The sequence below is a fragment of the Carcharodon carcharias genome, chromosome 9 (genome assembly GCF_017639515.1).
Source record: "Carcharodon carcharias isolate sCarCar2 chromosome 9, sCarCar2.pri, whole genome shotgun sequence".
Classification (NCBI taxonomy): Eukaryota; Metazoa; Chordata; class Chondrichthyes; order Lamniformes; family Lamnidae; genus Carcharodon; species Carcharodon carcharias.
In genome coordinates, this window is record NC_054475.1 from 102,133,952 (window position 1) to 102,148,888 (window position 14,937).

The 14,937-nt window shown below is 43.3% G+C and overlaps 1 protein-coding gene across 7 annotated transcripts in view; it reads right to left on the minus strand.

Moving 5' to 3' along the window:
• Positions 1 to 4,008: 4,008 nt before the first annotated feature.
• Positions 4,009 to 14,937, minus strand: part of si:ch211-274f20.2 (calnexin) — a 100,499-nt gene continuing 89,570 nt past the window's right edge. For all 7 annotated transcript variants that reach the window (XM_041196017.1, XM_041196015.1, XM_041196021.1 and 4 more), the window contains 7 exons: positions 11,336 to 11,449; positions 10,619 to 10,772; positions 9,287 to 9,502; positions 8,073 to 8,192; positions 7,688 to 7,787; positions 6,325 to 6,422; positions 4,009 to 4,350 (listed from right to left, as the gene is read on the minus strand). In XM_041196017.1, the coding sequence (XP_041051951.1) occupies positions 4,279 to 4,350; positions 6,325 to 6,422; positions 7,688 to 7,787; positions 8,073 to 8,192; positions 9,287 to 9,502; positions 10,619 to 10,772; positions 11,336 to 11,449 (874 nt within the window). In that variant the 3' untranslated portion in view covers positions 4,009 to 4,278. The remainder of the gene's footprint in view (positions 4,351 to 6,324; positions 6,423 to 7,687; positions 7,788 to 8,072; positions 8,193 to 9,286; positions 9,503 to 10,618; positions 10,773 to 11,335; positions 11,450 to 14,937) is intronic.

The following is a 14,937-nucleotide window of genomic DNA, read 5'->3' on the forward strand; positions in this document are numbered from 1 at the left end:
GGTTGTGGAGCACACAACAGCCAACCACCATGAGGGACATTCTCGATGGTGCGTACTGCAGACATCTGCTATTTTGCTCAAGGCATCTAAGCCATATTTTGTGCAGACCAATGGTCTACTTGATGAAGGCCCTTGTTGTATGGGTCTTATTGTATCAGCACTCAGATTCAGTCCTGGGACCACAAACAGGTTTCATGAGCCACTTCTTCAAAGGGGCTTCTTCACTTTGTCAGCAAGGAGCTATCCTTCCAATGCATCAGGTCCACAAAACATGCCTGGCACCTGGGAGTGCCTGAGAATGTACAAATCATTGCGGCTCCCCAGATACCTTGCATATACCTCCATTATATGCTGGTGGTTCAGATTATCTGGACGTTGATTGAGTGGTAGCCCCTTCTGTTAATGAACATCCCTGGCTGCCTTGATGGTCAATTATACCTTGCAACCTTGGAAAACCTGCCATGGCCACAAAGCCTCTGGCTCTTTTCATTTCACTACTGTTGTCAGTGGTGAAGGCAATGAATTGTTCTGCATGTTGAAACATGGCATCTGTAAAGACCTTCATGCAGTGGTGTGCTGCAGGCTCTGTTATGATACCCAGGCCTCCACAGGTAGCCTGGAATGATCCTGGTACGAAGTTGTTTAGCACCACTGTGACTTTGAATGCCACAGGTATTGGATGGCCCCCCCATTCAGTTGGATGCGATCTCTGGGGCCAGCATGTCAGACAGAGATGTCACCGTGACTCATGAAAAGCTGTCTCCGCAGGCACTATCTCTTAATCATTTGCAGGTATGCCGTGTGAACCCTGTATACGTGATCAGCAGATATGGCCTCTGCCTGCATCTCTCTGCCTGCTGCATCCTGCCCTCAGCAGTCCCTTGCTCCTCCGCAGGTTGGCCTCCATTATCCACTTCCTGTAGCTCCTGCCCATATTCAGCTGGCCTCCTCCGTCTCCTTCTCCTCCTCCCTGGAGGGGGTACTCCATGAGAATAAAGTATGCCCATATTGGGACTCAGTAACAATGCTGCAGTGATGGTAGAGTAGTGTCTAAAACTTTGAAAACACTATATGATCAGTACCCCTGGTACCGTCTAGGGATTCATGCACTTAAAAGATTAGTGAGTGAAAAGCCTGTCAGTGGCCTCACCTGCTAAAGTCAGACATAGACCCATCTCTAGTTGTTATGTCCGCCCGTTCCACAATCAGTGAGAAAAAACAAGGTTCCCACCTGGAGTGTTTCGCATGCAGGCAATGTATTACAGAATTGGAATGTATTATTGCGGTCGATTGGACTGCAAATAGGATTAAACGATCATTAATTTCTCATTTCAGAATGGTGTGTGAACTCCAGATTTCAGAGCATGGCCGCCCACTGTTTCATTGCTGGGATTGCAACCCCTCCTCATCATGCTGGATATTATGCTTCCAAGGGACTAAAACAGTCCTGTTTTTGGAGCATATAAGTCAATCCAAGGTGTGCAGTCTGCTTATAGAGCACTATACAGTATAAGCTTGGCATTCTGCAACTTATACTATACTATACTATATACAGATTTCATCGTGTAGCTCTGAATTCCATTTTCTATGTTGATTGCTGCTTTTCCCTGTCTACGAAAACTTTGAAATCTCTGAGCAGTTCCATATATGATAGCCCCAGCATATCTGGAATGTTCTATAGTGTATTTAGTCATCTTTGCATTTACTTATGTGTAGGATTAGAAAATGAAAATTTGTGAAAAATTAACACAATTTCATCAAAATTATCAACCATTCAAGAACATGCAAGATCAATGAGTTTTAAAAAGTTGTCTATTTGACAAATTATGTCAACCGTTTGTTAAATTTACAAAATCTGGAGTAGGTATATTTTTGGAAAGTATAAATTGGTGAAAAATAACTACTAAATGACTGTTTGTCCAGGACCTTTTTAAAACAGTTCTTTACAAAGGCATTGACACCTTCATTGCTGGTTGCACTGCAGCTTTTCTTCTGCGCGATGTAAGAAAACTTGACAACAGCAAGTGTGATAATTTGCCTGGATTTCCTTCTCAAGTACAATTTCCTACTCCTTGTATTTTAATTTTCCCTTTTAAGTCAACCAGTAAAACATTACAATCTAGAAAATACTGTTGCCGATACTAGTGGCAAACAGGTTATTTGTAGGACATCCCTCTGTCTGATTATGCAAAGGAAGCTTTATCCATTTGAAATCAGAAGTGGTCATCCTGGTTTGTGCTTGCATGCTGTCACTGGAGTGAAAATGAATCCTTAATCATCTCTCCCCCATAGTTGAGATAAAAGAATCCCAATGCTCAGTTAGAAATCTATCAGCCCTATCAATACGTAAGGCTGGTCAATCATCAAAAATGCTTTCTCTATCTGAGATACTGGATTATTGAGTTGGCCTCAGTTCATTGACTCATTTCTAAGCTTTCATCGTAAGAATTGTCAGCTTGAAGCCATCTCAACACCAAAGACAGCCTACTTGGTTCCCCTTATATCACATGGTAATCAAATGTGACAAATGCTGGTCTGAGTCCTCACTGGATGGCTTGGAGGTGCTAGGACCTCCACACAAGCAGGCCTGGTGAGCACCAGGATTCAACATGTGAATGTGATGCCACCATTTTCCAAGCACACCACAGATAGACACTGTATCCCAGTGAATATGGTCGCACTAGTAGGAGGTTTGGAGTGTCATTAATAGTTGTTTGCCTATGTTGCACAACAATAGTGGCAGCAAACTTACAAAATATGAGCACATATTCTCGCATCTGGCTTCGAGGCAATGCTTTCCAGAAGCTGCTATCCCAGCCTCTGAATTTCCTTGTGACCTTTCACTGTTAGAGAAGAACCTACATAAGATTGTCTGTGGCATGCCAGCACCTTGATGTTTCACCTTCCAATTCCAATCCTGCATACAAGGCTTAATCATAACCCCTCCCCATCTGCTTAAACCAGCTCCGTGTAAAGTGCTTTGCCAGAAATATACGCCTACTGTGAAGTTAGCTCCTTCTCTGAAATGCTGAGCAATGTGTCAGGTGTAACGCAAGAGCTTTCCTTTCCTGCATTAATTCTATAATTGTGGCAGAGTGGCATAAGAAGGTGGCTAACTGAGCTGCATGTGACATGCAGATCACAGTAATGAGGGTTTCATTAATAAATCAATAAATCAAAACTCTTAGGGTTCTCCTCAGAAGTTACCATATCATAGTGGTGAGAATTCATTCCCAGCAGTTTCAGGTACTGTATCTCTTCCTCCTTATGTTTCAAGAGAGACTATGATTTGTTCCAATCTTAATACCCAGTGCTTCAGTCCAGACTGTTACAGGCACATGGAGGTAAAGTAGTAATAGACCATTATGAAATTTGTTGCTTTTTGAGCAACATACCAACCATAAATATAAGATTTTTATAAAACATTGTTGCCTTTTCAAGGAAGATTGCATATTTGCTGGGGGAGCAATTTGAATAGTGCAAATGTAAGATGGTTATGGTACTGAACTAGTACTATAAGTTAGAATTCAATCAGTGAACTCCATAAATTTACAAATTTGAAGGTTAGCACCAGAAAGGATGACTATGAAAACTGGAAAATAAAATGACTTACGAATGCCCTTCGAGGAAGGGAACATGCTTTCCTGCATTTAATTCCAGTCCATACTATGGGTGACCATTAGTGCCATCAGGGCAGCCAAAAATGGGCAATAAAATGCTGCTTTGCCCATATCCTGATAACAGATAATAAAAGACAAGAACAAAGAAAACTTTTGGAAATGAAAATAAACAAGAAGGCATTTTACCACAAGGAGCTTTGTCAATTTAATGCAGATAGATCCATTGGCAGATGCAGTCTTGATTGTTGCACTGCCAAGGACTAAGAGTATTTAGTAACATTATGTTGAGGAAGCAGCATGTAACCTGTGTCATAACCTGACCTGAGAATAGCTGTTACTGATACTTATGAAGCCAAAATCGAAAAAAAAATTACATCACTCTTTTCAGTGAAGGCAAGAAAAATGTTTTATTTCATCACAAGTTCTAATAATATGGAAGAAAAGATTGCCTCTGTCCACTATTTATAGAAAACTTACAAATACCAATATAAAAAACACATTTCTATTAAAAAAAGAGCATCTTCCTCCAGGATCTGCTGCGTGGCCTATGTTTCTAGCAAACATTTATGTGTCCAAAGGTTTTCTGTTAGGTTAGGTTGACAACTGAATGCTTTGTGTAAAAGTTCATCTTTTTGAAGAGCATGAATCCTGGTGGTCATTACTTTGGTATTGTCTTACGATATCGCAGAGCCTCAGCTGTAACCTGCCCTGGATCACTGCCCCCTTGTGTCTGCAACCAAAATTAATTCAGTAAGCATCTTTGCTTTATTTCCTACATAAACATAATTGCACACCCGCTTATGTGAATGATTGGGATGGCCCTCCCATTAGAAATACTACTCAACATGGAAAACACTGCATTGTCTCCTTCTAGGAGTAAGAGACTATTGTGAAAATCACAAACCATAAGGCTGACATTTAGGAAATTGATGAGACGGTATTATCCTAATATGTGGCCAGTTCCCACAATCAACCTCGGTACTTGGGCCTTAATGTTTTTGGAATGACCATAATTGCTACTTGTTCATGATTCTGTGCATTAATTAGAACTGGGTCAAACATGACTCCTGATTCTATTTATTTTAAAAAATACTTGGCAATTAGATATTAACTGTGGCTCAGTGGTAGCACGTCTGCATTAGAAAGATTGTGGGTTCAAGCCTCACTCCAGAGACTTAAGGATAAAATCTCAGCTGACACTCCAGAGCAGAACTGAGCAACATTTCTCTCAGTTTTTCCTCCCTATTCATTTAAGTGCATGGGCCTTTTAAATTTTTTTTGTGTGCACATGCAGTTAATTAAAGGGGCCGATTTGTGCTCAGCCTGCTCGGGAATTTCTGGGCGTCTGCACAGCTGCTCAGTTTAGAGGGAACATTGGTAATGAGGGAATGCTGGAGATGTCATTTCAAATGAGACGTTTAAACTGAGACCCTGCCCGTCTCTTGGATGAGAGTAAAAGATTCCATGTCACTGTTCAAAGAGGAAAAAGGAAGTTGTCTTGTGTACTGGCCAATATTTATTCAGACAATATCAGTAAAACAGATTACCACGTCTATTTGTGGGAACTAGTTGATTGTAAATTATTTCATACATTATCTAGTGACTACACTTGGTTTTTTTTCATTCATGAGATGTGGATATCGCTGGCATTTATTGCCCATACGCATTTGTCCTTGAGAAGGTGGTGATGAGCCACCTTCTTGAACCGCTGAAGTCTGTGTGATGTTGTCTAGGTACACGCACAGTGTTGTTAGGGAGGGAGTTCCAAGATTTTGAACTAGTGACCGTGAAAGAAGGGTGATAAATTTCCAAGTAGGGATGGTAAGTAACTTCAAGTGGTTTGTAGTGTTCTGGGGATATAAATGCTATATAAATACAAGTGGTTTCTTTCAATTGCTAGAATCTAGACCACAGTAGTGCAAGAATATAGAAGGCCAGCTGTCCTCTGGAATTACACCAATTTCCTGGCATTACCATGATATGCAGGGGGAGAAAATCTGGCAAGGAGCTGTGGAACTAATGCTGGGGGTTCAATATACCTGCTGAAATATATGCAGGCAGATAGTAATGCTGTACAAGTGAGTTATGTGGCAAAAATTCCTATCACTTGCACTGTTTCAATTTTGGATGCTATGTGCTTAGCATTGGTATGGCTTGTGGATGTTGTAGATTAACATTACATTCTCTAAAAGGAGTGCAATTAATTGATTACTCTCCCTCTAACCAATATTTTAAATAGTTGTTTGGTATTACAGAACCTGAGTATTGCTGAAAAAGACATTTTATCAAAGCTTTTCATCTTGCATTCATCAGGACAATCGCAAGAATACCAATGTCAGGGGAAGCAACAACTTTATATTGTATGAGAAGAGATTGCTGTTTGGTTGGCAGGTGGACTCTGATTGATAGAGGCATTGCCATGGAGAATGCACCAGATAATGGTTACTGACAATTAACTGCCAAGCATTGTTTGAAACTTTAATCCAGGCAGCTTGACTCTGATTATTCAAGGCATTGCCCTGAGGAATGAACCAGTGAATGGCTATTACTTATCTTGTTTGGCTGAAACAGGCACAATGTGTGTAATGTTCTTTCTGTCTGCAAAGAACAGGGCCCTGTGTATTAATATATGTGGCTTCCAGTACACACAAATGCACCACACTGCGAGCCAGACTGACAATCTTAAATACCAGAAACTTCCAACCTGTGAAGAGGTCTCCAAATCTGCTTTCACTTTTCTCAGCGCACCTCCTGCGGTCATCTCTTTGCTTTTATCTTCATTATCTTGTTGATCGTGTTGATCTGAAAGTATGCATCATAATTATTAACTAGCAAATACAATCCAAACTAGAGTTGTCACCTATTCAGTTTTGTTGACTGGACTGTCTGTAAACTGGACATCTGTAATTTCTTTTAAAAATAGCAGTCCATTTCTTCAGTCAACTTGTGTACCTTTTCATATGGAGACATTAATTACAAATGTTTTCAATGAATATTCATTATCAACAATAAGGATAAGGGTCATTTTTACTGAGCTTCACCATCAGATATGTCACCTATGCCCGAGCAAGACCATGAATCAGAAAATCCCATTTGAATTGCTTCCTCAAATACATTGCTGACAGTAGCATATAGAATGTACACTGAACAGTTTGTTTTCAAATAAAATCATTTGTTTTGATCGGATTCCACAACAATGTGTTCTAATATCAACTGCATTGGCTGATGGACAGTCCAAGCAGAGATCAGGTTCTTCCTGACAGTGGAAGGAAACCATTGTCAATGTTTTGCTTTTGGGCACTGCCCAAGGGTGGTATTTGGGGCAGCATGATTCTTAGAACAGACTCTTAGTCAGCATATTTTTTTAAAAGCAAGCCATTCCTTGACATCTGCAGTCCCTGACTGGATAATCTCTTTAGTACAATCCCTATCAAATTGTTCAGATGGAATCTACAATAATTTGTAATTTTGTCAATTTTTTATATGTTTTCTCCCAATTTTCCTCCTCTGTCCTGGACACTGCAATCACATGGTTCCAAAGGTCCTGGTAGCACACTGATACTTTGCTAAGCAACTGCTGCACTGTGTGTTGGCAGCCTGGTGGCTAGATGATAAAACCTGACTCATTTTTCCCTCCTGAACCTAAAGGTGTGATTGTGGAAGATGAGAGTCAGTAGCGGCTAAGTGTGTTTTTGTGGGGCCCAGAAGAGCACTCCTGCCCTTCGAGAGACACAGAAATTATTCAACATTTACCTTTGGGACCTAAAAGGCTTGCCATCACCCCTGAAACATGGCAATCAGTTCCAACTTACATCTTAGGCCTCAAATCGCCATGTTAAAAGAGCCCCATTGCCTGAATCAAGTTGATACTTTGGAAACCCAGCAGCGGGCCCCTTTTGAAATGGAACCATTGCTTCACCAGTTTTAAAGTGGCGGTGAGGCTATTACCACCATTCCCTGTTAACACCAGGCAAAGATAGCCAAAATTGACTTGTGACACAGGGAAACTCTTGAAAGTTGAGCAAGGTGAACAGCATTACATCACTTATTATTGCTATTTAGATTACCTGACTCCTGAGGCTCTGCTTCTGTTATTAGTTTTTCTTCATCATTGATCTGCACATCATCCGTCTTCTTGTAATAATAATCATCTGGGGGCCCAAATCGCTGGGAAAACAAGTCACAATACAGGGCAGAATAAAATGCAGCATAGCAGAGTATAGTATTGCATGGAGCAGGAGATACATCTCAACACAGAGCAGGAGAAGTACAGTAAAGGAAAGTATGAGACAGAGTAAACATCACAATACAAGAGCATACAGGAGAGTTACAGAACAATGTCACACAACAGAAACAGAACAGTGCAATTTAGACAGTGGGTGATTTTTAGTCTAGGCATTTCACTTTTGTGCCAATCCTTTACTAAGGAATAAACAGAATTGTTAGACATACCTTGTCTGGCCAATAGAAGCTAATGAATAAGATAACTGGCAGAGCAACAGTGACTACGTAGACTCCCCAGAGCCATGGGCGCTTGTCTGCTGCCAAAAACAGCTGCAGGATCAAACCAGGCTGTGGACAAGAGGCAACAACAGCAATTACCTCAGTTACTGATAAAAGAAACACTCACCATCTCAGGCACACACACTCAGACTGCCAAAATCACATTGGGCATACCAATGCACACTCAGACTGCCATAGTCACACCGCCTATACCTCAGGTTGCCAACTATGATTAAATGCATTCCTGGAGATTTCATCATGTGACTTTCCCCCATGCTTCAGCCATAGTTGGCCAATACATCCCTCACTGTGAAATGCCACCGCCTTATGCTCATTGGAAAGCAAAATAAACTAATTACCCAATTGGTTAATGCTCGACTGTAAGCCAAATAGCCCTCCCACCCTCCCCCCAATTTTCAATATTTTTATATCCGGTAAAGAGAACTGTTCAAAACATTTTTTCTTAAAAAACTATCTTTTCAAATGTCCCTACAATTATTCTCCAGGATTGCACACAGCAATGTCCTGGAGATCGATCTTCAATTCCTGGAGACTCTAAGCCAATCCTGAGGGCTGATAACTCTCGCGTCTACTCCAAGTCAGTTGCAGTTATTGGGAGAAATTCTCCTCTTACAGGATTTTGATGGGAAGGACTGCCAACTAGCCCACTGAATTTATCTCAACCCGTTTCCTTGGTGTCTGGGAGTCATCCCAGGTGGAGAGCGAGTTCCAGCGAGTGGGATTCCTTCCCATGCCACTGTGGAAAGCCGAGGCATGGAAGACCCTCACTGGGTCAGAAAGACAAGAGGTAAACTCCGGCTCTGCCGGGGGTTTGGGGGGAGGTGGCCGCTCGGCCGCTCCCAAACCCTGTCCCTTTTGAAGTACTCAGAGGCTTTACCTCTGCTTCCTGAAACCTATCGTCACCTTCCATGTGGCAGCCCCGGTAAAGCAGCGGGGAAAGAGGGAACCGAGAGGTGCCCCCTACTGTTACAAGGGACACCCGAGGGACGAGCCACGGGACCAAGGGCACTTCGACAATGGTAGGCTTCACCATGTATCCGGACGGTCTGTCATTCTCTACAGCAATCCGGCAAGAGTATGGAGAAAGATTGCTCCCACTTGGACACAGACACAATGAAACACAAGCCATCAAATGTACTTACTCCATCTGCATCATAAATTGCCTTTGTTCGTGCCCATGTGTCTTTTACCCACTGCTTGACAACTCTCTCATCAGAAGATATGATAAAATTGTCAAACATTATGTCAGGTGTCAGTGACCACAGCTCAAGTCCGACTGCAGCGATCGGAGTCATGAGGAATGGCTTTGTATCCTCAAAATAGTCTGGGTTCGGAATCTTTCGAGGTTTCCAAACTCCCTTTTGGAACAAAATTGGGGGAAAAATGTTAATCACTTTTGATAACTTAGACTTCTGGATTATGTTTTGCGCAGAGAAGCATATGCTAAAGAGAGTGAATGAGCTACATTGAGTAAATGGAATGTTTTAGAGGATTATGGTAAAAGAAATTTTACTTCCAGGGATCTATGAAATGAAGAGATGAGTTTCAGAATGGAGTGTATGAGAAGCAGAATGAGATGGGTTGTTATAGAAAGAAGTATGTTGCAAAGAAAGGCACACAGAGGAATTTGTTACAAATGGCATTTTTACAGAGGTGGTAAGCTTTTCTATCACACGTAATCACAATCACCAAATTACAGGCATGCAGTAACCAGGCACTTTCCGTGCTTGTCATAAGTCAATCAGATAATTTAGACATAGGATGGTCTGGTAATGGAGTTAATATAAATAACCTGCTTATTACAACCCATCTTTAACTGAGCATTATTTAATGCTTAACAAGGCTGGTGTCTGCTATTTCACACCATTTTAGGTCCAACTGCACTCAAGATTCTTTTATGTTTAAAAACTGTAGCCCTAATTTGACCCCTTAACTGAATTCATCTCCCTGTAAACAAAAATAATTTATTTCTGTCTTTCGAATTTTCACCTCCTCATGTGAAAACATGCCTGATAGTTGCTATTGTTTGTTTCTGAGGAACTGGATGCTCTTCAGTATCTTACTCAAAAGGCCACTCCTTGTGTATGTGCCCCAGTGAATGCATCCCAGCTACTTGACTGTGTAAACCTGGTCAAACCTGATGCCCACGCATGTACTTCTCAGTGGGATCTGGGTAATAATCATGATGGGTTTTTAACTTCCTGAGACTCGGGGCACCAAGACTATATGTAACACCCAACAGCCACTCCCAGCGAAGACCAGCTAACTCAGTAGGCACTGAGAAGCTAACTTCAAATCTTTCTGGTCTGCTTGACACTGTAGCACAATCATGCATTGCATTTACCAGGAATCTATAACAAGAATTCCAAAGAGTGTGCAAATCTTTTATCCATGGTCAGTAATGTAAGAAAAACTGCAACATTTGAAAGATTTGGTTCACACAAAAACCTGCAGTGCAATATCAATTAATTTACCATGTATTTGGGATTGTCAATCATTGGCGCTTTCCATTTGCCCTTGTAGGCAGGGTTAGGTATCATGGGAGGTTTCCAGGTTCCACAGCCTGCAGTCATACACAGAGGGTTTGGGATTTTTGGTTTTTCCCATTCACCATCCATATCAATATCCCTGAAAAAGACAATAACATCATATTGATATTGAAACAATTCCAGAACGTTAAAGAAAAATAAGGGAATTGCTGTATTCATGAACTTTATGTACATCTTGTTTATTTGAATCAATTCTAATTTTAAACTCATATCTCTGGCAAATGTTTCCTGTTCATCAAAATGAGCAAAGTCTTTGCTGGGATTGTTTTATCATTAAGGACTGCCAGATCAGGTGCGCATGGATTAGCTGTAAAGTAAAGCTCTCTTTCTTATGGTGAGGGATGGAGGCAATTTCAGAGAATGCTACAATAAGTTTTGAGCAGTAGGTAAAAGAGTACTATAGTGAGAGGTGTGGAATATATGAAAGAATTTTACAGTGAGTAGTGGGGCATATTAGATAATGTTACAGTGAAGGGTGGGATACATGAAAGAATATCAGTGAGGTTGTGCCGACTATCAGGCATGTGATGAAGGGCAGAGATGTACAGACCAGAGATGGTCTGCCTGGGTGCAGTTAAAATTGTAGCTAGCTTGTGAAGCTGTCTAAAATCTAGAGTCAGTCGGAAATCATTCAATACTCACCAGTCTGGAGGCTTTGTTGATTCAGGATCTGGAATATACTCTGGCTCCTCATCCAGCCAGTTATCTGGTTTCATAACTGTGGAATCTGGGATATAGCGAGGAGCATCCTCATCCCTGTCATACAGAACATGGTGACATCCCTTAGCAGCTGCAATATGAATGTCTGTCATATCTTCAATTCATAAGTTATTCAATAAACATGGAGGATTGTAAATAAAATACAACAGATAGTATGTACTCTAGACTTTACACGTACCCAAGGACCTAGATGAGAGTTTTGGAATTAGTTGGAGAGGCATGTCCTGAAATAAGTCCCAGATTTGCACTAAGTGCAGTAGTAGGCGAGTAAAATGACGTTTTGCCCACCCGCTGCAATGGTGAGTTTTCACACGTTTCGTCCCAAATCTGCCATGTTATTTATGCACTCCCAGGAAACATGGTGCATCATGCCACATGCCATATTTAATGTCTACCCACAAGCACACCTCTCAGTGCTTCCAGGCCACCACTGCTGCATGGAAGACATGGCCCTGAAACTGAAGAAATTTGCAGCCTCCAGGTTCAGCAATGTATCCCTTGAGTGCCTTTTGGATGCCATGGAGGCCTGCCAGGATGTCCCATACCTCCGCTCTGGCAGCAAGATGGGCAGCAACAGCACTAACCCAGCTTGGGAGGTGGTGGCACCAGTGGTCAGTGCCAATGCCCTTCAAAAGAGAACAGGCACTCAGTGCTGAAAGAGGATGAATGTTCTCATCCATTCTATAGGGTAAGTCACTATTAACTCTCACACTCCCAAACCCATCACACATCCACAGGACCCTCACTTACTGCTGGTTCAAGGGACATCACAATTCACTCTCTCACACTCATTGTCATTGTCCTCAGATATAAGAACAAAAAAACTGCGGATGCTGGAAATCCAAAACAAAAACAGAATTACCTGGAAAAACTCAGCAGGTCTGGCAGCATCGGCGGAGAAGAAAAGAGTTGACGTTTCGAGTCCTCATGACCCTTCGACAGAACTTGCGTTCGAGTCCAAGAAAGAGTTGAAATATAGAGAGACAAAGAGGTGGAGGGGGGGTTGGGGGTGTGTGGTTGTAGGGACAAACAAGCAGTGATAGAAGCAGATCATCAAAAGATGTCAACGACAATAGTACAATAGAACACATAGGTGTTAAAATTAAAGTTGGTGATATTATCTAAACGAATGTGCTAATTAAGAATGGATGGTAGGGCACTCAAGGTATAGCTCTAGTGGGTTTTTTTTTATTTTATATATAATGGAAATAGGTGGGAAAAGGAAAATCTTTATAATTTATTGGAAAAAAAAGGGAAGGGGGAAATAGAAAGGGGGTGGGGATGGGGGAGGGAGCTTACGACCTAAAGTTGTTGAATTCAATATTCAGTCCAGAAGGCTGTAAAGTCCCTAGTCGGAAGATGAGGTGTTGTTCCTCCAGTTTGCGTTGGGCTTCACTGGAACAATGCAGCAAGCCAAGGACAGACATGTGGGCAAGAGAGCAGGGTGGAGTGTTGAAATGGCAAGCGACAGGGAGGTTTGGGTCATTCTTGCGGACAGACCGCAGGTGTTCTGCAAAGCGGTCGCCCAGTTTACGTTTGGTCTCTCCAATGTAGAGGAGACCACATTGGGAGCAACAGATGCAGTAGACTAAGTTGGGGTAAATGCAAGTGAAATGCTGCTTCACTTGAAAGGAGTGTTTGGGTCCTTGGACGGTGAGGAGAGAGGAAGTGAAGGGGCAGGTATTGCATTTTTTGCGTGGGCATGGGGTGGTGCCATAGGAGGGGGTTGAGGAGTAGGGGGTGATGGAGGAGTGGACCAGGGTGTCCCGGAGGGAGCAATCCCTACGGAATGCCGATAAGGGGGGTGAAGGGAAGATGTGTTTGGTGGTGGCATCATGCTGGAGTTGGCGGAAATGGCGGAGGATGATCCTTTGAATGCGGAGGCTGGTGGGGTGATAAGTGAGGACAAGGGGGACCCTATCATGTTTCTGGGAGGGAGGAGAAGGCGTGAGGGCGGATGCGCGGGAGATGGGCCGGACACGGTTGAGGGCCCTGTCAACAACCGTGGGTGGAAAACCTCGGTTAAGGAAGAAGGAGGACATGTCAGAGGAACTGTTTTTGAATGTAGCATCATCGGAACAGATGCGACGGAGGCAAAGGAATTGAGAGAATGGGATGGAGTCCTTACAGGAAGCAGGGTGTGAGGAGCTGTAGTCGAGATAGCTGTGGGAGTCGGTGGGTTTGTAATGGATATTGGTGGACAGTCTATCACCAGAGATTGAGACAGAGAGGTCAAGGAAGGGAAGGGAAGTGTCAGAGATGGACCACGTGAAAATGATAGAGGGGTGGAGATCGGAAGCAAAATTAATAAATTTTTCCAAGTCCTGACGAGAGCATGAAGCGGCACCGAAGTAATCATCGATGTACCGGAGAAAGAGTTGTGGAAGGGGGCCGGAGTAGGACTGCAACAAGGAATGTTCCACATACCCCATAAAGAGACAGGCATAGCTGGGGCCCATGCGGGTACCCATAGCCACACCTTTTATTTGGAGGAAGTGAGAGGAGTTGAAGGAGAAATTGTTCAGTGTGAGAACAAGTTCAGCCAGACGGAGGAGAGTAGTGGTGGATGGGGATTGTTCGGGCCTCTGTTCGAGGAAGAAGCTAAGGGCCCTCAGACCATCCTGGTGGGGGATGGAGGTGTAGAGGGATTGGACGTCCATGCTGAAGAGTAAGCGGTTGGGGCCAGGGAACTGGAAATTGTTGATGTGACGTAAGGTGTCAGAGGAATCACGGATGTAGGTGGGAAGGGACTGGACAAGGGGAGAGAGAAGGGAGTCAAGATAACGAGAAATGAGTTCTGTGGGGCAGGAGCAAGCTGAGACGATCGGTCTACCAGGGCAGTTCTGTTTGTGGATTTTGGGTAGGAGATAGAAGCGGGCCGTCCGAGGTTGGGCGACTATCCTGTCCATGGGAGCACTCACCACCCACACAGGCCAGGCATACTTATCATCTGGCCTGGCAGGCATCCTGATTACACTTTCTTCATCTTTATTCATGCAGGACAAGCTGGCACAACAAGAGGGAGGGGTCGCAGACTGGTGGCGGAATACCCGAAATAAAGGTCCTCACGGACTTTGAAAACAGAGCCATCCAGCTGGCCGACGAGGATCTGGATCGATCCTCAGAGAGCTCTACCAAGTGAGGGTCCAGCAGTGCAACATCCATCAGGCAACTATGCTGTGAGTGATGTGTCCTGTTTCACAGGCCACTGCCATGCACTAATTATCTCTCCTTGCTTTCGCATCTGCCAAACAGCCGATGGAATCTACGACCCAGGGCCTCCAATCAAGCCCTGAAGAAACCTCTGAAGAGGAACCTGGAGGCACCTCCCTTTGAAGTCCCATTACAGCGCTCACCCACACCCTCCACCAGCTCAGAGACACACACCTTGGTGGGACCTAGCTTTAGAATAACCCCGGGATCACAATCTGGTGAGCACATCGCACTTTCTGATCCACAGCAGGCGGAGGCAGGGACTTCCCAGGTCCCCGGCACTCAGAGGACTGCTGGAGGCTAGAGCTCTG